This window comes from Sebastes fasciatus, chromosome 20 (genome assembly GCF_043250625.1).
Source record: "Sebastes fasciatus isolate fSebFas1 chromosome 20, fSebFas1.pri, whole genome shotgun sequence".
NCBI classification, from domain to species: domain Eukaryota; kingdom Metazoa; phylum Chordata; class Actinopteri; order Perciformes; family Sebastidae; genus Sebastes; species Sebastes fasciatus.
The window spans coordinates 6575412-6602972 of NC_133814.1; the positions used below are offsets into that span (position 1 = coordinate 6575412).

Sequence of the window (27561 nt, forward strand, 5' to 3'; positions counted from 1 at the left end):
CGAACCTGTGATTGCATTTCGGAGAAGAGAAGCTTCATCATAACATTTTTAATATGTACAACTCCGGGTCGAATTGTGGGAAGTGGAGTTTGAAATTGCGTCTAGTTGACAGTTGAGACATTACACTCATTTGTCTTCAGGATTAATGCAGGATAGATTCAGGACTTAAAAATGGAGCCAAATGGCATATGTGTTGACATTTGGAATAAGACATCACTCAGAATAAACGGGCTCAGTTTAAAACTCATTTGATTTAGCTTGAAAAAAATATTAAAATCTGGTAAGTAAACATTCCTTCAGATCACGATTTTTTTGGAATAATTTGACTCTTTCCATACACTAATATACTGTATATGTAATGAATGTATATAGCAGTGCTTCCCAACCTTTTTCCTTAGGGGGACCCCTTTCCTAGCATTGTGTAAACTGACGACCCCTAACTAAGTGACATATTTTATGGATATTTCATATTATATTCAATGCATAACAATAACAGTACAGAACAACTGATAAACTCTACAAATAACCCAAAATTGAATGCAGGAAAGTTTGTGTAAAACGAGTGATAAAGATGAATTTTGATTAGATTATTTCCTGTGAATTATGCATCAGAGAAGAGTTTTCCCTGTTATTTTTAGGGACTTTTATTACAATTATCTGTATTGTGTAGTTTTATTTAACAAGCATTCATATTTAAAAGGCTTCTTCTTTTTTTTTTATAAATTCAATGTTTTCTCCTCCCTGGTGCTTGGCCTTTGTTCTATCAGCTTTTCTGGTTGTTTTATCTGCATACTTTTCTGATGCAGGACGAGGCTGTTTAGCAGAGGGAAGGCTCTCTGAAAAAAAAAAAAGGCTTTACCATACCCGTATCATATGGGATTTGTTTTAATTTATGTTTTAAATACAAACTTTAAAAATAACAATTTAATTTAGTTTTCTTCACAGAAATGGAAGAAATGCTGAGATATTGGCCAACTGTACATTTGTTTAAAAAACTTGTTTTACACCCCTGAAAATCAAGAAGACCTCGCGACCACCTGTGAAACTTTGGCGACCCATAGTGGGGCTCGGGACCCCCAGGCTGGGAACCAGTGGTATACAGAACCCTTCATTAAAGAGGACCTATTGGGTTTTTGTGCTTTTTCCCTTTCCTTTAGCGTGTTATATACACAGTAGTTTTTTGTGCATGTAAAAGGTCTGCAAAGTTAAGTCCAAAGTTGCCAAAGGGAGTTACTCTCCCCCAAATAAACACTGTTCCTGAACTGCCTGAAACACCTTGCTTGAAGTCCCGCCTTTTTCTTCCGTAACACGGTGATGTCACCAAGTATCACATTTGCATAATACCTGCCTAGCAGCTATGCTCTCGAACAAAGCTTGTTAGAGTGGAGCTGGAGCGGAGTCTGAAGAGTTTGGTTCGGTTGACCAATCACAACAGAGTGGGCCAGCTGACCAATCAGAGCAGACTGGGCTTTTCAGACAGAAGGTGAAAAGAGGAGCTTCAGCAAAGCTGGTATGAGAAAAAATAAAGTGTTCTTTGAACATTAAAGCATGTAAACACGTTCTAATAGAAACCCAAAATACAAGTATGCACCTGAAAATAAGCATAATAGGTCCTCTTTAAAATTGCTGACTGTGGTGCTTGTAAACAGGACACCTTCAGCTATCACTACTTAAGTGCCAACCATGAAAATACAGTCAAGGGAATCATCATTTGGATTCATTTCATTTAGAGAGTGGCTCATGTCACAACAGCCAGCGGCAGAGTTGACCTCCTGACGGCGGTCGCTGTGGCCCCGTGAGGCCTCGACGCCATCAAGACTTTGCCTCGTTGACTCATTTGTGCATCTCTCAGTCCCGCTAATGAGACTCTTCCTCTCTGAGTCGCCGAGCGCTTTGGGCGAGACTGTCCAGCTGCGTGACCTAACAATACAGATGATGTTCCGCACACACTGCCTGTGACAGCTCTTAACCAGCTGATTTGTCAGGGGCCCCGGCCAGGCATACAGGCTAAATGTTCCCAAGTCGCGCCTGTCAAATCCCTCCTGATGCTAACACTGAGACAGAGAGGGGGCACAAAGATTACGGCAAAGACGCACGTTGTTGTCAGACCCCAGAGTCCAGCTGTCAGCTTTTCTTCACTGGACGCACCTCATCCACATTTTATGACTTGCGTCCAAAGGCGTCTTTTTCTTGTTCTCACCCTTCGATATCAATTTCTCTCATTTGCCCCACTCGTATCTCTGTCTCCCCTCCTGCTCACTCAAGTCACTCATCCGCCGTAGGCTTCGATACAAATGGCTTCATTTCTGGCTTTTATCTCTCCCTCTTTCTTCTTTCAAGGCCACAAATGGAGACGTTGTGGTTTTTCTTTTTCCCAGGAGCTACAGATTAAAAGAGACACCCAATGTAAAAGAGTCTTGTGGTGAACGCTGTTTCTTCCACGGTAGAGAACACTGTTTATTGAGCGTGTTAAGCCAGCTGTCATATAGGACTGTGTAGAAGATGTACTTTTATTTTCTCAACAGACTAATTAGATTTGTCAGCAATTGTTTTTGCATATGATCTTCCTGCCCAAGCTGCTTTACACGTTAACTTTTTAAATTGTTTCAGATTTGTTTTAATGCCACTAATTCCTTTAACGCAATCAATACTTACGGAGGTTGTAGTGGGCTCAGTTTTAAAGTTAGAAGTGGCGATAGTGACATCATATGGAACAAGAACCTAAAGAATCCATTGGCACCGACCTAGTCATACTTACTTGTCTCGAAGGAGGCTAAATAACGCTCCAAACTTGCGCTACATTTTGGCGAGGAAAAACTGGCATGGCCATTTTCAAAGGGGTCCTTTGACCTCTGACCTCAAGATATGTGAATGAAAATGGGTTCTATGGGTACCCACAAGTCTCCCCTTTACAGACATGCCCACTTTATGATAATCACATGCAGTTTGGGCAAGCCATAGTCGAGTCAGCACACTGATGTTATGATTTGAACATATTTTTTTATGCTAAATGCAGTACCTGTGAGGGTTTCTGAACAATATCTGTTATTGTTTTGTGTTGGTAATTTATTTCCAATAATAAATACATACATACTTTGCATAAAGCAGCATATTTGCCCACTCCCATGTTGATAAGAGTATTAAATACTTGACAAATTTCCCTTTAAGGTACATTTTGAACAGATACAAAATGTGTGATTAATTTGCAATTAATCACAATTAACTAAGTGATTAATCGCCATTAAATATTTGAATGGATTGACAGCCCTAGTTCTTTGATACCAGATATTTGTTTCAATGGAATTTACAACAATGGCAATGAATGTGACATTATGGCTTTGGATGATTGTGATTACAGTAACATCACATTAGAGTCCTGAAAGGCAATCATAGCAGGAAAGAAATGGCACTTACACAACTACCACTTGCCCTCAGCGGTCACCCCATCTGCACATTCAAAGCGCCAAGGCTGCCCTGATTAATTAATCAGAGACTACAAAGTGAATTATTAATCAGCCCTAGTATGTTGTGTTCACATATTATGCAATATACATGTTTTACGCTTTTAATTATGACAAGGAGACATTGTGGAGGTCTTGTATGAGCATTCCTGGAATTGCCTGTTGATGTTTTATGCATGGCCCCGGACTCCGCGGTTTCGGAGCATGTTTAGAGAACAGCCTGTTCAGCCTGGCTGTGGTCCGGTGTGGGCTGACTTGGTGGAAAGTGTTGACCTTGTTTGCGTGCACCGACGCTGTCCACTCTCATTTAATTCAAGTGTACTGCAGGTTCAAATCAGCGCTCAGGTTGATTTTCCTTTTTTAAGTGGTGATGACCTGCTGGGAGATTCTGTTTTTTGTTTTTGGACCGCATATGTGAAGCTAAGAAACTTTTTGTTTTCAGAAAATATACAAGACAGGGCCAGATCCACATACAGAAAAGCCTTACACAAAATGTGTTCACAGTCTGCTTGTTATAAGTGTCTGAATTGGCAAGACAGCAGCTTATTATGCAACCAGCAAATCTGGACTGGTACTTACATGGCATCCCTACATCCCTCCTGTCTCTCTCTCTCTCTCTCTCTGTGTAAGGAACACAACAGGAATATAAATCACTGTAAACACAGTTACTCCAGAATTTCAAGCAGGATCGAAGTCTTGTCAGAAGCATTGATTTTCTGTTTTGGAGAGAAAAAAAAGTGGTTGATATCGTAGGGTGTAGTTACTTTTCACTTCTGAATATGTTTTTTTGTTGCCAGGCAACATTTAGTTCTTCAGGCGTGCTATGTGGAGTTTTTTTTTTTTTTCCCTCCCCCTGAATTGAAAGGCGTAAAGCTGGCAGCAAATTCACTGAGCAGTTGTGGAGACCCCGACGCATATGTGACTACTTCACGCTTCTCTTCCATTGACTTCCCCCCTCTCCTGCTTATCTCTTCTCTCTGGGAAGTGACATTTAGCTGTGGTGTGTGTGTGCTAGTGCATGTGTGTATATATACAGTACATTCGGTTTATCTTTCTGCATTTACATGACCATTTTATGGTCCCATATCACATCATACGCTGCTGATAAGCATGCATATAGAAAATGTCTTATCTCGCGACGAGAATCCATAACATTTATGACATCTAGAGGTGAGGGAAGCAAGAATGGACACAAGAAATAAGTCCATAAACCATCTATCCTGCCTTACAAATACAAAACAGTATTAACCACTGAAGCAATGAAGAAAGAGTTTAACGTTTTGCCATAAAATCTACAATAGGCTACATAATACCTACAGATACTGTGCTCTGTCTTTTGATAATCTTCACAGAATGTGATGGGAAAATGCAACATCTACCCATCTATCCATTTTCACTAGTTTGTTTTAAGAAAATAAACTTAAAGAGGACCTATTATGCTCATTTCCAGGTGAATGCTTGTGTTTTGTGTTTCTACTAGAACATGTTTACATGCTTTAATGTTCAAAAAAAGCTTTTTTTTTCTCATACCAGCTGTGCCGCAGCACCTCTTTTCACCCTCTGTCTGAAAAGCCCAGTCTGCTCTAATTGGTCAGCTGGCCCACTCTGTTGTGATTGGTCAACCGAACCAAACTCTTCAGGCTCCGCTCCAGCTCCGCTCTAAGTAGCTTTGTTTGAGGGCGTGCCAAGCTAGCTGCTAGGCAGGTATTATGCAAATTGGTGACATCACCACGTTACGGAAGAAAAGGAAGGACTTCAATCAAGGCGTTTCAGGCAGTTCAGGAGCAGTGTTTCTATGGGGGAGAGTAACTCCCTTTGGCCAGGACTTTGGGCTTTCTAACTTTACAGACCTTTTACATGCACAAAACGTATATATATATATATATATACATATATATATATATGTATATATATATATATACCACACTAAAGGACAAGGAAAAAGCACAAAAGCATAATAGGTCCTCTTTAATTTTTATTATTCACAACCCATAGCTTGTTTAAATACAGCATATCTCTGTTTTGTTAGGTGTATGTCTGTCTTTTTACTTTTAATATTTGTAATAAAATAAGTATAATAAAAAATATTTACTGTTGAATACATTTAAATATATGATTAAAGGTAGCTTAGCTTAACAACACCATATTGCATACACTCAAAGAAAGCAGCTACTGAGATCCGCTAAGCTAGTCACCCTTAGCAGGTTTTGCTATTTTTTTCCACTGGTGTGATTGGCTTGAGCTAAGTACTGCCTCATTTAATTATGAGGAATAACTAACTGAATGAAAATAGATATTTTTCATTTACAGATAGGGAAAAATAAACAAGTTAGTTTTAGCTTTTTTCTCAAACTAGCTGCGGGTATCTCGCTAGCTAGCTTTCCTCTGATGTAGCTAGCTCTCTGGCTTTAGCCACCTATAGTTGGCTTTTCTTTTCTATGTTGGAGTTTTGGCTTTGTTTTGTAGCCACTGCAAATCTAAAAAGCCTTTTATACATCAACATATGTACTTTTCTATGACATTATCATTTCTTATATGGTAAAACATGTAAAAAAAACAACAAATTCAGGTCTCAACAGCCTTTGTAGAGCTTCCCCATATCTTCCTATATCTTCTGGTTAAACAGGATATGTGTGATTTATGTAGCTTCCATAGGAGACAGTAATAGGCCTCGCTCACCCTCATGTTTTGTATGTGCTGCTGTTACTTGCCCTTTCCTATATGATGAATAATAATAGACTGATTTAGGCTTCATGTCATATCAGTTTATAAGAGAGGATGGGGTGGGATGGGGTTGGGTGGAGGACGACTAGGAAGGATCTAGTGTTGAGATAGCTTGATGTAAGCAGACAGATGTAAGAGGACAGAATGAGCCTTGTAGCTGCATCAGTATGCCACGGTAGTATCCGCTCTGCCCTCTCTGCGTACAAGAGACAAGCACCTGGCCTCTTCAGCCCTCCTCTCCGTCCTCCACGAGAGGATGAATCAGTCGTGATGTCCATTAGTGTTATTACTGCACTGACATCCATGAAAGCAGTCAGGGTGTCCCTTATTGTGTTGACATAGCATGAAACCCACGCTGGCACGCACAGGCTAATCTGACACATCAGATTTACCCGGTCGTACCGCGCCTGTTTCACCCTGCACGCTACAGCAGAGTTTACTTATCCACTCCCACAGTACTCCCCTAAACGTACACACTTATCCACTACTTGGGGCGACAGTGAACCTCTTATATACTCCCCCGTTTTAAAAAAAAGTTCTCTCTTGCCACTGTAATGCATACCAACTTTTTGGTAAGTGTCAAAATGTGAACATATATATATGTACCATGAATATGCAGCCTAAAGGCAGCTGATGATGTGCCTCTGTAAATTCAGTATGCATTCGTGGAGATATTGAAATTCTTCTCAGCACATTTTCCACCTGTTGTTTTTCACACAGCTTTTGTTTGCTACACACAGTTAGTGACTCAGCACAAGGGTACAACATTAGCGGAAGCGTTGACGGTTGACTTTAATTTGTTTTTAGTGATGAATAAGGTTGCATGCACTTAAAGTTGATGCGTGACGGTGATGCAGTAGTCTGGTCACGACTCTCAGAGATTTGTGGATTTTATTTTTTCAACACCAATGAAATAATCTTCTGTATGACATATCACAGTTATATATTTATTTTGATACCTTGAAATAAAGCCCTAGAGGACACACACACTTGCCACTGGTTGATTTAGATGGCTATAAAGGTCTGTACAGCTGGGAGAATAGCGTTAAATACCTCATGCATTGCACCCTCTGTGGTACTTTTATGGAAATTGAAAAATGTGTAGAAAAGGAACTGCTTATATTTTCTTCTGTATTGTAAGAGATAACCCTTAGAGACCCACATAGACCCGGTTTTGTCTTTTTTAGGGGGGTACAGGGGGTCTTTAGGGCGAGATAGCAGGTCAACAGTAGATGTCACATAGAAGTGGTGTACATCATCTGAAAGCTGGGAACCTGAAGATTAATTTGAGCTGCAGCTCAGCACTGTGTGTCAAGTTGTTCTAGTCAGAAATCAGAAATAAACATGAATTCATTCATTCATTCAAATGAATTGTGAAAGTGTGTAAGGGTTTAGAACATTATGATATGAAGCATGTGATGACCATTTCCATGCTCACTTATGTCTCATAAGTTGTTGCACCAATTTTGGGTGATACCATTTGTTACACCAATTTGGTGCTAAATTTAGCCATTTTTTACCACTCGAGAATTGATAAAATTATCAATAATCCCTCTAAAATACCACATTAAGACACCAAGACCTTGAGAAACACCATAGAAAAAGCCATGCTGTGATTTGGTGTCAAAAACTTTTGACGTTTGAGAGATTTCTGCAAGAATTGCATTTTTCGGCGATTGGATGGCAAGCACTTATTGTCAACCTACCTAGGAAAGCCATCCATCCTCTGAATGCTCTAGGTCTTTAGTTTGATCCATCCATCCTCTGAATGCTCTAGGTCTTTAGTTTGATCCATCCATCCTCTGAATGCTATAGGTCTTTAGTTTGATCCATCCATCCTCTGAATGCTCTAGGTCTCTAGTTTGTGGTTGTACAGTTTCGTGAGGCTGTGATTATCCTAGAGGTCACCACAGGTCATTTTATACAGTGAGGTCACGTTTCAAAAAAATGGTCTCACTACAATGAAATGGCTACTATGGAGACTAACATCATCACACATGAATACAGTTGGGCTCATTGGATCCACCGCTTTTAAAGTCATACCCATTCCTGCGGTTCTCTGAGGGCTGAGAGTAAACACTAATACATTCCATGATTTGATTTTTTTTTTAATTAAAAAACAAAACTACTGGGCAATAAATGTAATATTGCAAATACTTCCCGCATTTCCTACTTCCCCAAGACTACTTTTTTTTTTTTTTTTAATTATGCATGCTGCTGTATTTAATCTCTTTTATAGCTGTTATGGATTGTATTGAATTGAATGAATTTCATCATATTTTTCTTTGTCAAAAGCATTACTGTTAGTGTAAGTGTAATGACCCTGCACCTGGGAAAATAGCAGGTAGCTTGTTGAAATCCCCATTGGCCTCGGATGTTAACAACTTATACACAAGCAGTAATTTCATTTCACTCGTTGATGAATGAATTTGAACCTACGTCAGCCTTATGTTATCACTGCTTTCATTGAAAAATTCTATGTGGTGCCAGGGCTTCTTGTACAGAATAACCACATTTGTATTTTAAGACAAGGCACTTCAACTCACTCGGGTGTTGGGATTTTAGATCAAAAGAGAAGCATGTTGGCCTCCTGCAGTATAATGGCTGTTTTGTTCCAGTCCCGAGCACCAGAGAGTAAAACGGAGCATTGCCCAGGCTTTGTTCTGAGCCTTGCTGGACACCGATTAGCCATGCTAACATTGGCCATGTGGCTCTGTGCCTGTGCCTCCAGAGTCGCTCTGTGAGGGAAGTTTGAATGCTCATATGACTGTGCCTAATTTCTCTTCAACATCAGCGACCAAATCACAAAATAAACACAAATATAGAGGTGTGTTAATCCTTGAAAAGACTTCTTTTTTTCCATCAAGTGTGGAGCATTGCTTGTCATGGGAGATATGGGATTTGGAGGCCTGGTCATTGGCAGCCTTATGGACTATGTTAAAGTGTAGTTGTAGTTTTAACTGCAAACATAAAGTAATTGTACTGACAGAAAGAAAACTCAGATCCTAGCAGCAACAAGACCTAATCATTCCGGAGTAATAGGTCTTTAAATGGATAGTGTTTTGAAGTGGGGTTGTATGAAGTACTTATCCATAGTCAGTGTATTAACTACAGTAGATGACGGTCATCACGCCCCCAGTTTGGAGAAGCAGACAGGAGGTACCGCATGGAAGCAAAGTGATGTACTGCTGTGGACGGGGCCGGCAGCAAAATGTATTTTAGCCACCTAAAAAAATCAATATCAGTTTAAGTGTATGCTATATTTAGAATATTTACGCCAGTTTACCTTGCCGTGAGACAGCGCTTTCCGACGGGGAACTGAAACTGTTGTATCCATCTATGCTCTAGCCAAAGCCACCAGACTCCATTGAAAAAACCTGTAATTTTACCTTGCAGAACACAGGTGTTGCTGGTCTACCGCTGCCTCGATCGGTTAGTTTGTTTGTGTTATTGTGTAATTTTGGTGAATCCGAACTAACCGAAGTCCCACAATTACACAAACGAACTAACAGATCGAGGCAGCGGTAGACTAACAACCCCTGTGTTCTGCGAGGTAAAATTGAGTTTTTTTACAATGGAGTCTGGTTGCTTTGGCGAGAGCATAGGTAACCGCTTCAGTTCCCCGTCGGAAAGGGCTGTCTCACAGCAAGGTAAACCGGAGAAAATATTCTAAAACTGATATTGATTTTTTTTTAGGTGAGCCTTTCTTTTAGGTGGCTAAAATATGTTTTGCTGCCGGCCCCGTCCACAGCAGTACATTGCTTTTGTTCCATGCAGTAACTCCTGTGTGCTTCTCCAAACTGTGGGCGTGCCGACCGTCATCTACTGTAGTTAATACACTGACTATAGACTATCCCTTTAACATAAAAAATATTTATTATAGCCGCTATAATACATCCCACTAATGTATTATTTTAGTGTGATAAAAAAGTTGCACCATTTTATCTGCAACTAACTCTTTCTTCTCTCTCCTTCCCCCGCTCTGTTTGCCTCTCTGCTGTGTCTCTCGGTCTGCAGGATGCCAAGTTTGTGGAGGAGAGGAGGAAGCAGCTGCAGGGCTACCTTCGCACGGTGATGAACAAACTGATCCAGACGCTGCCGGAGTTCACATCCCGACCCACCAAAGAGACCCTGCTGTCTCTGCTGCCTTTCTGTCTGTAAGTGGACACACGCGGGCATGTTCGATACAAGTTCATAGCCTTTTATGTGAGCATGTGTAGATATGTTTGTGTGTGTGTGAGGGAGGGGAGGTGAGAGAGATTCAGGATAAGGATGCCAGCACGTGTGTGCAGGTGTTGGGCTCCTGTCTGTGAAAGATTACAGAACAGGAGGGAAAGAAATCAGGGAACATGTGTAACTTTCTTTATATATGCACAGCATTAGATGGTGTTTTTTAGTTGTGGTTTGTGCACAGCAAACTCAAATATAATGGAATCCACATTATTTACTGCTTTAAAAAAAATGTAGAGATGCCTTTAATCATTGCAGAAATCCCATTGTATGCTCACATGACATCTAAACAGGAAAAACATCAGTTTTTGGCAATAGTTTATATTTATTATACCAATTTAATCTACAAGATTCTCAGAAGGAATTAGCTGCCACAGCTGTTGTGGTAGAAGCTGTTACAGGATACAAAACAGGGAGGATTAATGTCACCGACGATGCCAAATCCCTTGTACACAAACTTCAGCGTTTTACACTCATAATTCACACATACAAGCGTACGTTTATGTTCTCTCACACACACACACTCGGACTAGCAACGTGTGAAAGCGTTTGATGCCCCCGGCTGCCCACCTACCTATCAGGCTACGTCTGAATATGAGATGTTCCAGTCATTTCCTGTTCAGTTTCCACTTTACTGCGATCAGTCAGCTGCCGTGACCCGTCACACCATCTGACTGGAATGTCATTTCCTCTCTGGAGACGTCTGAGTCATCGGGCCAAGGCAACAACATCAACAACAACAACAACATAGTTGACATAGATGTCTTCACTGTGTGGCCTTGTTAAAAGCCACTATGTGTAGAGTTCTAATGTGATGATGGTATTCAAATCGTTCTCAAGGCATGCATTTTTATTTGTTGAAAATGAGACAGTGCAGTCTACTGTATGTGTTGCTTTCAGCCCAGTCATACCCCCGAGTTGGGTTCTGGAACGAGACCGCTTCAGAAGGTGGGTCTCTGGTCTGGTTCTGGATCAGACTCTGGTGCGGTTTGTGGTATGAAAGCAAAGCAGACCAACCACATTACCGTGTGATCGTATAAGCTACTAAATCCATCTGCTTATCGTGAGAACTGTCCAGGAAAAGATCTCCTAAGATCACAGAATTATCCAAGATCATTTGGTAACCATGGTAACGCCTATGCACATAATTTTCCCAGATACATCAGAAGAAAAAAAGAAGTTAAACTCTGCTCTGTGTATATCACATCCCTCGTATTATTAAGTAGCATCAATACAGTCATAAAAAAAAAAAAATCAATATTAAAGATGAATTCAAATTGAGAGGTAAGTCTCTAAAGGCAGTAGTCCAGTAGAAGAAGAGAACAACATGGGCCTGTGTAAACCCTCCAGAGCGCAGACTGCTCATTATTTAGTCTACCCTGAGGGGCTTAATAATCCTACAGTATCTCTCCTTCTCATATCTCCGAGCTGAAATAGAAACCTTTCTATTGCACATCTTTGAATGGCATGAAATATTACAGTGTCAAGCCACATCACATTACTTCCTTCTGTTCTTCCTACACTGAAATATTGGTATTCAGAGTTTAATACGTCTTCGCTCATATATACACATCCACACTTCCCCAGTTACTGCTTATGTAGGATTTACTCGTGAGTTTTATCCCAGTAGGCTAACGGTTACAAAACAACAAACTCTGCTCTAGTTGGTGATGTGAACAGCTGATGTTATGGGTCAACACTCTTTGGCCAAAAATTCACCTCAGAAAAGGTTAGCATTGAAGTTGAGTTGATGCAGCAGACAGCAGTTCATCGGTACATCACGTTAACATGTTTGCACAACAAATATCTCGAGCGTCATATCCAGCGACATTGAATGGATGGTTGAAGACTTTTACTTGCGTACGCAGGTCTGTCTCGGCCCGCTGTGATCTGTGCTGACACTGAAATTCTCGCTATACTGTGACTCAAAGGAATCACAGCCGACACCGGATCAACACCAATCAGCATACCATAATAGGCATACAGTACTCTGTAGTTTCTCTTTCAGTGTTGCTCGGAGATCGGCCAGTGTTGTCATGATGTTTAATGATGTTACTGTTTAACTGCCTGTTTAGTTGGCATGATCAAACCTGTGCTGGTCTAACATCTTCAGTGGAGGGATGAAAGCCTGATTAGTCAGGTCATTAACTTGATGAGGGAGGTTGGGAGGAACGTGTAGAGAATACTGTTTGGCCCTAAATAGAACCCATACATTGCTTAATTATGTAACAACCGTGTCTGATCCAAATTAACTGTAGCAGTGTTTCCATTCACGTATTTCTATTTGCATTTTGAAGGTTTCTGCATTTTCGTGGATATTCCCTTTACGTGCGAATGCTTGTCTTCGTCTCCGGACAGCATGAAACATGGCTAATACTAGCTGACATGAAAGAACAAATAAAACCTGCCCAATTGAAACAAATTCTATCTCCAATATCCTCTTGTAGATGGCTAGATGGCCAAGTCTACTTGTTTTGTTTCCAGTTTGCAACCTCTACTTCCTCTAGTTTATTGGCAAATTACAGCCTCATAGCACCAACTTCTGACCAAACTAAGGTCAAGTTTATTTGCTCCAAACCAGGTAATGGAAACGGACCTAATTTTCTTTTCTTTTCTTTGTTTTTGCGATATTTAAAAAGGTTGCTTAAAATTTGCTTGTCAATTGAATGGAAACATGACTATTGACGACTGTAAATTCTCAAATAGTGGCCAAGCCTCAAATAATAGCCAGCATGAACAAATAAAGGCCTGTCGCTAATATAGGCCGGGTAAAAATATGGTAAATCCAGCATGTTCATTTCCCTAATCCCACTGTATAGGTGACTGATTAATGGACCAAACATCAGATATACTTCGTCAGATTCTTCACTTTTACTATGAACGTTACCAAATTAATCTATCCCCACAAACTAGCAATATATATATATATATTTAATATTTTTAATAGTTACATATTTTACATTATCTAGCTAATTATCCTCTGGACCTCCATGATGCAACCAGATATTGTTGCTTTGTAACCAGCGGGCAACCTCCGGGTTTGAGAAGTGAAGCCAATGAGGAAGTGCCTTAGACTTGCATTCTTTCTAACAGTCAGCAGGGGGCGACTCCTCTGGTTGTAAAAAGAAGTCCGATTGTATAGAAGTCTATGAGAAAATGAGCCTACTTCTTACTTGATTTATTACCTCAGTAAACATTATAAACATGAGTTTATGGTCTCAATCACTAGTTTCAAGTCTTCAATACAGCATGATGTTCATTTAGTAAATGATGGTCCCATTTAGAGTCAAATAGACCATAAAGCAGGGGATGCTTTAGGGCGTGGCTACCTTGTGATTGACAGGCCGCTACCTCGGTGTTGTCTGGTCACTTCTGGTTGGTCATGTCTAGAAGGGAGCCAGCAAACTGCAAATCTGATCTGAGATCTGCAAAAACTTGCAGAAACTCTCGCGAGACTCACCGCCCGACGACCTATCCTAACCTTAACTATTCAAGATCAATGTCTTACCTTAACAATGTCATGAGAGTTTCCCCAGTTTGCGGGCTTCCTTCTAGCAGCTACCCTTCTGGTTGCAAAAAAGCAAGATGGTGACGGCTAAAAAGCAAGATGGCGACAGTCAAAATGCTGAACTCGAGGCTTGAAAACGGCAGTCCACAAACCAATGGGTTATGTCACGGTGACTATGTCCACTTCTTATATACAGTCTATGGTTGTAACACAATAGCAAAAGGGTGGAGAGACTCAAATGCGGGATAACAGATGTTCTGGTTCATTGAGAAGCCAGCGGAGGGAGAAAATGACAGGAGGCAGTTTAGTGAGAAAGATGAAGGGAAGGGGGCAGCGGAGGATGGAGGGAAAGCAAGCTGGACTGAGGAGGAGACAGAGGAAAGAGAGAAAAAAGGGGAAGACAGATTGGGGATCAGCACTTCAGATCTCCTGCTGAGGCACTTGGTGCTCAAAGACCAGATGGATCTCAAAACTCCTTAATGATGCTGCACTGAACTAAACGCCGTATCATGATATATTCAGTGACTATATTCCTGTTACAAAGCCATAAAAAGTTACTACTTACCCTTTAAATATCAGCTTGAAGTTGAGTCATTTAATAACTATGTTACCTGCCAATCATCTGTTTGGATTTTGTCATAATTAGTTACTCAGATTGATGTGAGCTGACGGTTAACGTACTTGGAAGTGTTCCCACTGCTTTGATTTAACTTAGCAGTAGTTTGACAAAGGCATTAACACCAGACGTTTCTGTTTGATCCCACTGATCTTCCACAGAGGAGGTAAAAGTGGATGACATATTGTGTTTTCAGAGGATCAAATAACTGCTCCCAGGAGAAATAATGATACCTACTCTAGTGGAAGTATGCAGTGCCATTTCACTCACACAATACGGTTCACACAGGATGAAGTTTAAATACCCTGAAGATCTTAACTTTTCATCTAGCGCCATCATCAAGTCAAGTTTTGGCCAAAAACCTGCAAAACTAATGACGTTTCCCATCAGCCTCAGCTTTGATTTGCGTTTAGAGCTAATTAGCAAATGCTAGCATTGCTAACAAGCTAAATTAAGATGGTGAACATGGTAAATATTATTATTTAAAGAGGAGAACGTAGTCACCATGACGTCACCCATTGGTTTGTGGACTGCCATTTCGAAGCCTCCAGTTCATCATCTTGGCCGTCGCCATCTTGTTTTTTTGCAACCAGAAGTGACACGAGAGGATGGAGCTAAGTACAACCGAACGCTTAGGCGACCAAAAAGGTTATAATTCATTTTCATGAACTGAAAACACACGGAAAGGATTAAAGTTCTAAGACGAAAACGTGGACAACGCCCAGACCGGTAGCGTCCTGTCAATCACAAGGTAGCCACGTCTTAAAGCATCCCCTGCTTTATGGTCTATTTGACTCTAAATGGGACCATCATTTACTAAAAGAGCATCATGCTGTATTGAAGAAGACTTGAAACTAGTGATTGAGACCATAAACTCATGTTTACAATGTTTACTGAGGTAATAAATCAAGTGAGAAGTAGGCTAATTTTCTCATAGAAATCTATACAATCAGACTTCTTTTTGCAACCAGAGGCCTCAGCTTTAAGTTGTGTCTAGAGCTAATTAGCAAATGCTAACATGCTATCAATTAAGACGGTGAACATGGTAAACATTACGCCATTATACATCAGCATGTTAGCATTGTCATTGTGAGCATGTCAGCATGCTGCCGTTAGCATTTAGCTAGACGCACCAATGTGCCTACAGTAGCTGCTAGGATGGCTGTAGACTCTTGTTTTGATGACCAACTGTAGGTCATCACTGACCCACCTTTTTATATAACACTATTATGTAATTTATATGTAGAGTAACAGGCCTGTCAGCAGTGTTCATGCTTGTACAATACATGATGCATACAGATCTCTTGTTGTGCCTCTCCGCGCTCACTTCTTTGGACTCGCATGCTCCAATTTTCCTCACAACTCGGTCACACCTCTCCCTAGATGCTACCACTTAGCATGCAGCTCAACCTCAACACTTGTATGGTTTACTCAGGACAGAAAGTACACACTCTCAGTCTGGGCTCTCGCCTTATTGACCTGCTGCCTCAGAGAAAAGTGTTGTAGACTTTTGTCTGGCGGTCAAGAGCAGTTTGACTTTAGAATGAGGGTGTAACCTTTTATTGTGGAGGCCTGAGACAATTTATCTGTGTCTGCCTGTACACATGGTTGGTTTTACTTGAGACTGGTAGACAATCAATTTCATGCACGCTTGTGTTTGTGCACCTGCTTACTCTAATTATGCACCTCTGCGGTCAAATTATTAATATTCCAACAGTGCCTGGAAAAGTTATTATCTTGCACAAGTCAATGTCCAAATGGAGGACAGGCCCACGCTGAGTGACAGAGAAAAAACGTATACTGAAAGCCTAATTAATTTAGCTACTTTACCCAGTTTGATATGAATAAATGAGATGGCTTGTGGTTTCGACTCTGCATGTTGCCTCCAATTTAGTATGATATTCTTGCTGACATAACTCCCCGTCGCATCACTGTTTGGCCAACCTTGGTCAAGTTCAAGTTGTGTTACTGCACTTGATTGAGCTCGCCTGTTGCGGCGGAGATACGGGGATAAGTGATACTTGTGCCACTGATGAATGTACATTTTGTGCCAGAGAATAATGTTTGCCATATTAACAAAGCCCAGGCATATTATCTGGTCACACCGTCCCCCCCGGAGCTGTTTGAACTTGATGGTTATCGCACTTTGAAGCCTTATGTTTTTCATCTGTGCTCTGTGCTTACAGAGCAGTCTTTTCCAGGGGTGGGGGGAAAAAAACAATTCACCTATGTATCGGGATTTTTTGTTCTTACGATTTTGAAAGGAAGTTACCGCTTTTATTTTTGTACTCTGACTAACGTGACGTCATATCCGTTCCTCATCCTCATCCTCATCTGCAACCGCTTATCCCGTTAGGGGTCGCGGGGGGGCTGGAGCCGATCCCAGCCGACATTGGGCGAAGGCGGGGTACACCCTGGACAGGTCGCCAGTCCATCACAGGGCTGACACATAGAGACAGACAACCATTCACACTCACATTCACACCTACGGGCAATTTAGAGTCAACAATTAACCTAACCTGCATGTCTTTGGACTGTGGGAGGAAACCGGAGTACCCGGAGAAAACCCACGCTAACACGGGGAGAACAAGCAAACTCCACACAGAAGGGCCCCAAGCCAGATTTGAACCTGCAACCCTCTAGCTGTGAGGCGCCAGTGCTAACCACTGCACCACCGTGCAGCCCTTATCCGTTCCGTATCCGTCAAAAACTAAAACAAACCGCAGCCAGCCAAAATGACAGAAAACGGCGGAGGGTCTGCGTGGGTACTACCTGCACCCTCACTTTTTAAATCCAAAGTGGTAAATACTACACATCCAGTAAAGTATGGAAACACTTGGGGTTTCACACATTGCAGGAAAAGCAGAGCTAGACATCACGGCTAAAGCTGCATGCTAAACTCTTTCATGGACCAGAAACGTTATCGTATTGCGGTAACGTGTGGTCAAGCCGGCCGTCCCTCTCATCTCCGTGGTCAAATGGGCCGACGCTACAACTGTAGAGCACCCATATACTGACATTTATGTTAAATGCATTCAAACGGCCCCGATGGAGCTGAGAAAAAGAGAACGGAGCTGACGGGGAGAGCTAGCGACGGACTTGCCGAAGTTAAAGGAAGTATACACGTGTGACTACGTACGTTTTTCAAAATAAGATGTTAACAAAGGGAACTGTATGTACAAAATACATATATGGAAATAAGATTGATTGGATTATATTCACTAGAAGTATAAAATATTACATGTCCCTTTTAAATTAAAAGGAAAATACCACTAATTTGTGACGGAAATGTCTTTATTCTTTGATATTTGGGTGGCTGGACATTTATTTTATAAATAATTCCTGACAATAACTGATATATTTGACTTCAGGACATCTCTGACTACATACAGGCTGAAAATCAAACATTTTTACTGTATTAATTTAGATATTTTCCAAAATAAAAGTCCCTTTTTCCCATGATCTAATTTTAAAAAAGTTAACAAAAATTGCAATAAATCGTAATATCAAATCGCAATACATATCGAATCGCACCCAAGTATCGTGATAGTATCGAATCCGGAGATGGGTGTATCCTCCCAGCCCTAGTCTCTTCCATGTCTCAGCCTATTTTAACATGACAGAGACTCTCTTCCTTCTTACAGTGCTGCTTTTTGTTTTTTTAGCCCCTGCTGCCTCACATACAACCATATGGCCCGCAGTGACACTTTCAGCCAAATCACCTCACCATGAGTGCATTTATTTTTAGCATATGTTGTTCGAATGGAAATTAAACTCCAGGACCACGCAGATGTCCCAGATAACCTTAATCACAGCTCCAGCAGCTGGGGTGCTTCATTAAAGAGGCCGGCTGGACATCAACAGGGAAATGCCCTCTGCCTCTTCATTGTTTTTTAATATCTATCGAACATCCCGTTGTCAATGAAGCACTTGAACTCACCGCTCCTATTACCGAATCGCTGTTTCATCATCAGAAGCAGCAGGTGAGAGGTCACTGTCTCGGCGATGAAATGCTTCAGAAGAAATGCAACAAGAAAGCATTTAACTCCAGGCGTTCAATCTCCTTCGCTTTTCATTTCCTTCCTTTGACAAGTGCCTCTCATACATCCTCATCGTTATCAGATAAGACTCGGGGATCAGGGGTTCACGTGTTGTGAAGACGGTCGTCAGGGTAACCGGGGCGATGACATCATGAAGTGGCCGGGATTATTTCGTCCTGAGTAATGAGAAGCCTAAACATCATCATAAGATCAGAAATGACTATAATTTGATCTCCTCGTGTCACAAATAATAACCTCCGGTGGCGAGGGCAGCAATAATGGAGGAACTGGGATTGCATTTCACTGGAATTGTACCTTACAGTACATGATTACATGGGACTAAAATAGATTGATTTTAGATGTATAAAAAATGAAAGGTTAACCAATTAACTTAGCAGAAAATGTATTCCATATCATATTAAAGATTCTCTATACGATATTCAGAGCATTAATATAGCAGCAAACAGCTATTTGCTATGTAAAGATATAGAGGAGTAATGTCTACCTGAGCAGAGGATGAAGTCGCTCTCCCTCTGTGTGTCTCGCATTTAGCCCCTTGAAAGCAAAAAATTTTGATGTTTTCAGTCAACTCTTTGCTAAGTCCGTCCTCTGAACAGTGATTGTCCAGTCATATCTTAGCAACTGTAACTAGGCACAACTGGCCTGTCGAGTTGTGGATTTGTCCACATAGTAAGAGTTACATACTCGTCATTTAAAGAGTTTGGAGGGAGGTGTTGTTTGTTTATCTGCTCCAACAGAAGCTGCAGTTATTAGCATGTCCTGCTAACTAGCCTACTACTGACAGTAGTAACTTAACATTATTTCCAAGGCCAACTACTAGCCTTTGTGGGGTTACAGCAGTGGTCTCAAACTCAATTTACCTGGGGGCCGCTGGAGGCAGAGTCTGGGTGAGGCTGGGCCGCATCAGGTATTCCACAAAAAAAGCTTTGTTAAAAAAAACAACAATCTTCTCAAACGTCATTATTAACAGTTCTTTAACTTGAATGGGTTCTTCTGAACATGAACTGTCCTGAACATTAATGGAACATTGAAGAACATGAACGGTTCTTCTGAACATGGCCTCTATTGCGTCTCCCACTTTTCCTGAAATTGTCTGTGCTCGTCACCAACCTTTCTCTTCACTGCAGGCTTTGAAAAAGACATGATTGGGGCTGTGTGACAAGATATATATTCATTCCACTTGGTGTCACTCCGCAATAAAGTTGTGCCTGCTGTGTTTGTGTTGCTCTGCAATTACACCACCAAACCACTAGTTGGCGGCGGCGTCTCTATGAGTTTCCTTCTTCTTCTTGTACTACAAACAGAAACTGAGGGAGTTGGAGCTAATAACTGTTGAACCACAGAACTTTTACTGATATTACTGCAACGCCGAAAAGAGAAAATATATCTGAGTGGATTTGTGTGAACAAACATTGAAAAGATGGAGGCAGAGAGAAGTAGAACTTTCTGTGGTTGTCCGGGGTCCTGGCCGCTCAGCATCGCTGAGAGACTGGACCAATCACAGCTGTTGCGGTCTGCGTCGCCGCGACGTGTAGTTACATTTCTGGAGAGGTGCACGTCAGGCTACGGCGTCGATTCAACGCAGAAGTATAAATCAAGCTTTAATCGAGTTTATGCGATGTTACACGGGCGCCGCCACAGTTGTTGTGAAATGTTTCTCTGCTTGCATCAAGCCCGGCCGATTGCCCGCCCCCGGGAGCCATATACCCCACTGTGATTGGTAGGTTCGTTCAGCTCGGGCTCGCGCAACAAAGGGACCTTCCACGGCAAACTGCCATTCACATAAAATGAGGGCGCCTGGTTAGCTCAGTTGGTAGAGCGGGCGCCCATGTAACAAGACTTGGTCCTGACCGCGGCGGCCCGGGTTCGAATCCGGCCTGTGGCCCTTTCCGCATCCACTCTCTCTCTCCCCCCTTTCCAAGACTCTATCCACTGTCCTGTCAATAAAAATGAGAAAATGCCCCCAAAAAGAACTTTATAAAAAACTTTATAAAAAAAAAAAAAATTTGCGGGCCGCACTAACATTACACTTTCATATCAAGGTGGGGCCCACAAAATATCGTCTTGCGGGCCGCAATTGGCCCGCGGGCCGCGAGTTTGAGACCCCTGGGTTACAGGATAAAAGAAGCCCCTTTCACAAGTAGCGCTCCCACTGTGTAGAAGCCGGTCCTGGTGTGAGGGTAATATGTCTGTTCAAAACATGGTGGCTTATGTGGGTAATTGTGATTTTTGTGCTGGTTTATAGTTTTATCCATGAGTGAGAAGGCTGTTACATTACTTGAGTCCAGCTGTATTTATCCGTCGGACGCATGCAGGTAGGTGGGGGCAGAGAGAAAAAAACTAATCGGCAATCAATTTACGATTTTGAATCGGAATCGTGACACCCCTAGTAAAAAATTTGTGATGGTGAGATGGAGCTTCATGAAGCATTGAAGCTCTTCAGCAAATTGGTTCGCAAAAGGGTTCATTTCACGAGGCTTCATCTGGGCTTCATGAGTACACGAAACCACCCATCGGTCAAAGTGTGTAAAAACAGGCAGATATATTACAGATGTGAGGCAGCGGTTTAATCGGGCAGAGGACAGAGTTGTGTAACTATAGGAAAATGATAGAGGGGAGACTTTATTCGGATTTATTCAATTTTTCAACTGTGTTTCGGCTTCGGGGCGTCTTCAATGACGTCATTGGTCTAAGGCGATACAAGCGTCAATACGCGCTTCACAGAAAACATCCTGGATTACTCAACACACGCTCCGAAGCCTCGGCACAGCACGTAACATCACTAGTAAAAATACACACATCCATTGTGGAGATGGCGTAGGTTTCAAGGAGTATAACATCAGTAGGCTATAAGTTGTAGGGGGCGGCTGTGGCTCCACTAATCAGAAGGTCTTTCCTGATGAGCAGATGGCCCCTACCATACAAGGTATGGTACTGCTACCAATTAACCTATGGAAAATTACTAAGAATTTTGAGTGGTATATCTGCCTCCATTCACATTCATTGTAAACTACACATTTACTGTGCAAGAATAAAAAAACTTGACAGGCTTAGTATTAGTAACTAAAGGAAAGTGAACACTCAATTAGACATGTTTCCATTTTGCTACTCTCTATTGGCAATTACTGCAGAATAATGAGATTCAGCTTATTTGGTGCATGAAAGCTTCTCTATTTGCTGTTTTGACTGATGTCGGGTTTTCCCCAGAAAACGTCCTCTGGCAGAAGGGAAATGATGCATTTAAGTGTCCAGATGCAGCATCAGTGGTTTGTTTGAATAATAAACTTGGTGATAAACTTCGCCAGATGTTCGTTTAAAGTCCGTGGCTCTTTTTCTTCACCTTCCTTTCCTGCTGTTTCCTCTCATGCAGAGACACTCCCCAGGCCAACGACGGCGCACCCAAGACGCCCCGGTCCAAAACCTCATCCCGTTTCCCCAGACTGGGCCGCAGCCGCAACCAGGAGACCAGACCTGAACCCCAGAGTGGTGACCTTTAACCCCCCCCCCCCCCACCAATATCTTTGAACTAATAATCTCTCACTGTTTAGGCTGAGGATGTCCCTGTGTCCACCCTGGACTGTGAGGACATTAAGGGCATCTAACGGACCTTCAAAGCCTTTCAGATTAAAGGCCTCAGTCGAGGAAGGGAGTTGGAGATATGTAAATGTTTCTGTGCATCGTCTGGCTGAGTAAAGGATAAATGACTCCCCCCCCCCCCCCCGAGGCTGCCTATCGATGGACCCAATCATACAGCACCTCTTACCTCACCGAGAGACAAAAAAGACTCTCTTTAAACTGCACATGAACTAGCCCGGACTGCTCTCTCTAATCTCAAAACACAAAGAGATGATGGAGACGTGTTGTTTTTTTGTTTTTTTTCTTACTCTGCTCAGTTTTGTAGTGAAAGTGTATCAGTGCCTACAGTGTTTTGTAGCTGCTTCCTGCTCTGGTTAGGGAGGGAACGCTGTGCAGAGAGGTGAGGAGGGTATATTTAATTATTCTCTTGGGAAAGGAATTTAGTTTTTCAGTTAATGTGTAAGCATTATGGTGCCATTACATTTTAGACGACGATGATTCACTTTCTCTGGCGTAGACCACTATGCGACGGGCATTGCTTTTTCTTACTTCTGTTATATTATTATTATAATTATTATGGCTATTACAGAAAAACTGCAGAGAGTGTAACATATCTTAATGTCACCAGGGGTGCAGTAATTATCAAAAACAGCTTTTAAATTCCACATAATGATCATGTTAATGGATTAGGGTTAAGCACCACTGATAAAATCAAAATCTCTGTGGGACTGTATCAAAATTATTGGGGTGGGGAGGATGGGGTGAATTTATATTTAACGTTTTAAAAAAGCAACACCCCACTGCCCCCAGCGTTATTAATATTTTTCACACATTAGAAGTGGAATTTTCAAATTACCTCTTGTTTTTGTCATGAATACTTTCACACACAATGTGAATATTACGTGGTGGAAAAGCAGCGCAATATTTTTCCAGAACAAGGTTGATTTTGGGGAATTTTCTCACCGCGAATAAAGGCATCAACCAATCACATTGTGCGGAACGGGTTGAGTTGCAGCTGTATTTATGAAATAACAACACAAAGGCTCCGTAGTCCAAACAAAAACGCCAAAATGTATTACTCCTTTCAACCTTGAAAAAGGCAGCACAGACCAAGGCCTCTTGAAGGTGGCTGGGTCACACGTCATCAACGCGTCATATCTTTGGGGGTACAACACAAGCGCAGTAAAATCTGCTCTGCCCTCGCCGAAATTGAGCCAATCGCAACGCACGACCGCAGCTTCAGTTACACTACCGCATGTGTTATACCCCAAACACCCAAGACCCATGTCCGCCCGTGTCCCAGCCTCCTTCCATAGGCCTTGGCGCAGACCAGATCCACTCCTTCCGATCTTACCTTTCACAATAAAAGCCCTAGACATACAGTTTTCGCAGGCGAGTGTTTTGTTTATTCGTCACACCCCCAGTGTGTAAAGGCCTTAAAGGACCAGTGTGTAGGATTTAGTGGCATCTAGCAATGAGGTTGCAGATTGCAACCAACTGAATACCCCCTCCGCTCGCCCCTTCATTTCCAAGTGTGTCGGAAAGCTACGGTGGCCTTCAGCTAGCGTAAAAACATGAAAGGCTCCTGTTAGAGCCAGAGTTTGGTTTGTCCTTTCTGGGCTACTGTAAAAACATGGCGGAGCAACATGGCGGCCTCAGCGAAGAGGACCCGCTCCCTATGTAGATATGAAGGGCTCATTCTTAGCTAACAAAAACACAACGGTTGTTAGTTTCAGGTGATTATACACTAATGAAAATATAGTTATGAATATTATATTACATTTCTGCTAATAGATCCCCCAAAATGCTACACACTGGCCCTTTAAGAGATATTAAATAAAAGGCTAAACTTGAATTATAATGTAGGCCAACTTTATATGAAGCTGCAGACTAAAGTGACGACGGAAGATGACAGTTGGTAGAGAAACCATTTAATCACCAGTATCAATAAAGATCCATGAGTTTCATATTCATATTATTTGTTTATGACATATTGGTCCTAATGGCTAATTGACTGATGGGAAAAAGAAGCCCTAAAACAGTGACAGGAGGATTGTTGTCCTCTGCATATGGGGACACCTTCTTGACCCACTTTATATACTAAAGCCATTTTTTTTTTTTTTTTTTAACGTCCCCTTGCCCCCTAATAATTTTTGGACGGTCCCTTATTGAGAAAGTTCATAAATAAGTATACATTCTTGCTGTTTCCCCTCAAAAGTATCTTTCCTCGTATCCACACGTCTAAGATCAGTTTCAAACACCTACTGTGATGTGTGTGCCACATTTATGTCAAATATTTTTGCGCAGAAAAAAAGGAAGCACTATTTTCTCATTACAATAGATATGTAAGCGTTGTTTCAGTATCCTCAACCCCACTATGCCTATACAATACAACTCCACTATATCACATGAATAAGGGTCTTCATAAAGGTTGGCTGGCTATACTGGAAAAATTCCGTGCTTAAAGATTGTTTAACTAATGTGTCTTAGCAGGATTTAATGCAGCGTTATGTTGCAAATAAATGTTTTAACAAGGACTAAACACTTGAAGAAAAGCTGCTTGTTAGAGTGTAAAGAGAGGGCTGCTGAGCATCAAGTGTGTGTAAAACAGAAGCTCATGCATGTGTATGGATTACCCAAGAGTAGTCAGAGACTATGTTCAAACGAGGAGTGATTGTGTTAGAAGGGTGTCGGAAAACTTGAATCAAAGGGTCGGCCTGCGGAATGGTAAACACTGTTCACCGTCTGCGAGGGGAGGTGAACAAACAAGGCTTGTGGGTTTTAATTAAGTTGTTATTCTTGCACAAAAGTGACCCTCACAAGTATCCATCTACTAGTAAACAGTGCGTGGCGGTGTTAGGGGATTCTCACAGGGATACCGTCACATAAAGGTTTTTATTAGACGTCCCTGAGATCTTTTACAGATAGATTCTGTCTGTGGTCAACATGACGGAAAATAAGATATAGTATCAAAAGTTTTTAAAGAAATTATATTACACATTGACATTCTCTGGCAAATGGCACTTCTATTGCATCCTATCAAGAACATGTAATATAACTTAAACATGAATTTCTGACGTTCTTTTTATTAAAGATTATTCTCTGCTGTGATACAGTAAAACCGTAGAATTGGTGGTATTCTAAGTGTAGCACTGCCTTATATACACAGTATCATATTATATTCCGTACTGCTGACAAAATCGTTGCGTAGTCTCTCGCCTTTTCATAGAGATCTCTTTCACAGCGAATGGTTTGTCTCTGGGACCACTGGTGAGTCTAACTTCCCTGCACAAATATCCATATTGTATGTGTGGTAATGCACAGTAAATATGTACAGGATCATTCACAGAAAGCTGTCTTTAAAAGAGTACTCCACCGATTTAGCATTGCACTCCTATAAGACTGTTGGGCAATTTAAAAAAGGATCAAAATCGATGCAGCAGAACCAGAGATATGCATTTTTTATTCCACAGAATTCTTCTTCCTAGTCAAAACCTGGTGCCTACATTACCCACAATGCAACTTGATGGCCACAGTTTAGTCACCTAATAGAGTGCTCCAGGGATGACGTATTTTTTTTAGGCCAACCCGGAAGTTAACATTGCCCTGGGTTCCCTCAACAAAAAGCCAATCGGATTGTTCCATTTGGTTTTGGATTATTACAGAAAATAAGCTCTGTGGTAAACACACGTTTATGATACTTACACGTTTTGTTCAGCAAGATAATCTCCACAAATGAACACCACTTTTATGATTTTTGAAGTGAAAGCTAACGGCTATAAACTAACTACACCGCAGTCACATGAGTGTGAGTATACACAACGAGGCTGTAAAGGCGGACGAGTCGGCGTGATGACGTTTAGTAGTCTCATTTAGCAACTTATTAGCAACCGCCTTTTTTAAGAGACATAAAGGCTTCAAAATTCGCTAGTTATTGATGTACTTTATATCGTAGAACAAAACGTTAAAATCTTTTAAGCTTGCAATAACCACAGACCTTATTTCAGGCATCTAACTTAAAACCCATTCAAAAAACCTAATGACTTCCAGACGAGGGAACCGAAAGTGCTAAAATGCGAACTAATTTCTGGGTTTAAGGACTCATTTCTGTAGCACTCCATGTAGCCCCAAGCCGCTAGCCTCAGGCAGAGATGAGCAGCGGGCTAAAGAGGTCTGGTAAGCTCACTTCTTTCTAACTCCACACCTCCAGATTTATTTTTCTTGCAGTCTTCAACCGCAACTGCCTCAGGTGACATCACTTGAGGCAATTTATCAGACTACACACAGCTCCCTCTCAAGCCACAAAAGCCTTTACACCTTTTTTCACACAATGCAGTAGCACTCCTTTAAGATCTGTAACCAGACATTGATGTGTAAAATCGGTGAAATTCCCCTTTAAGAAACCCTGAAAGCAACTTAAAGGTACCCTGTGGAGTTTTTGACCACTAGTAGCGCTATTCACACTAGTCTGCTGATAGACAGTTGGCGGTGGTAACGCACAAAGTAGAGTTGCAATGCACCAACAAAAAGAAGGCAAGAAGAAGACTGCTAGCTTGCAAACATGGATGTTAACAATGCAAGATTTAAAACAATAAAAATGAGCTATGAGGAAATACGCATTTGCTAAAGCTCACTGTGTTTTGGAGAGTAACAATTTAAAATTAACTTTTGTTCGATTAAAGGAAAACTCCACAGTGCACCTTTAAACCTGACATTTAATTCTTCCAGAAGAAAGTACTGAACTTTTCTCTTGCCGTTGTTAAGGACTCTTTCAAAACTGGTTTGAATCAGGATTGTTTTGCTAAAAAATCAAAATGTGCTTTCTTCTATGGCTTGAAGCTCTACAGTAAATGCTAAAAATATCTCAGTGCTGTTGAGAATACACAAGCGCAAGCCTGTCATTGACAAGAAAGAAAAGAGGCCAGTGCTGTACAGAGAGTTCCTGGTGGACATGACAGTTTTACTCCTCTATCTTGGGGTATAGAAGTTTCATGATACGATCACAAACATCACTATTCTTTTAAATGACTCCATCTCCTTCCCTCAGAATCCTCCCGACGCTGAATGAATTGAATCTCGCTGTACCTCGAGGCGGGTAATCAGAGCGACGACAAGCAAAGGAAGTGAGTTTAGCTTATCGAGATGCAGCCCAACTGTTCTGTTGCATTACGTCTGTTCTTGTGTACTTTTCTGTCCTTGCCTTAGTCAGCAGTCGGGCCTTATCTATCAGTATCACAGCAAAGAGAAGCTGAACAATAAAGTACAGTGTGTACAGTACAATACAGTACCACCAACTATGTGTCAGTGTTGTCATTGTTAACATTGTTGCTTGATATTATGGATGAAGGCAAAAGTACGGAAGCCCACAACGGGCATGATTCAAAC

General features: G+C 41.5%; 1 protein-coding gene across 2 annotated transcripts in view; it reads left to right on the forward strand.

Moving 5' to 3' along the window:
• The window catches only part of snx29 (sorting nexin 29), a 175471-nt gene extending 148008 nt beyond the window's left edge, over window positions 1-27463 (forward strand). The window contains exons 20-22 of one of the 2 annotated variants that reach the window (XR_012591971.1): window positions 10203-10342; window positions 21971-23275; window positions 23420-27463. Coding sequence is in view for 1 of the 2 variants with exons in the window: in XM_074620629.1 (XP_074476730.1) it covers window positions 10203-10342; window positions 21971-22097 (267 nt within the window). In the remaining variant the exon portion in view is untranslated. Of the gene's footprint in view, window positions 1-10202; window positions 10343-21970 lie in introns of both variants that reach the window. The other variant, XM_074620629.1, reaches the window with a different exon arrangement.
• The last annotated feature ends 98 nt before the right edge of the window (window positions 27464-27561 follow it).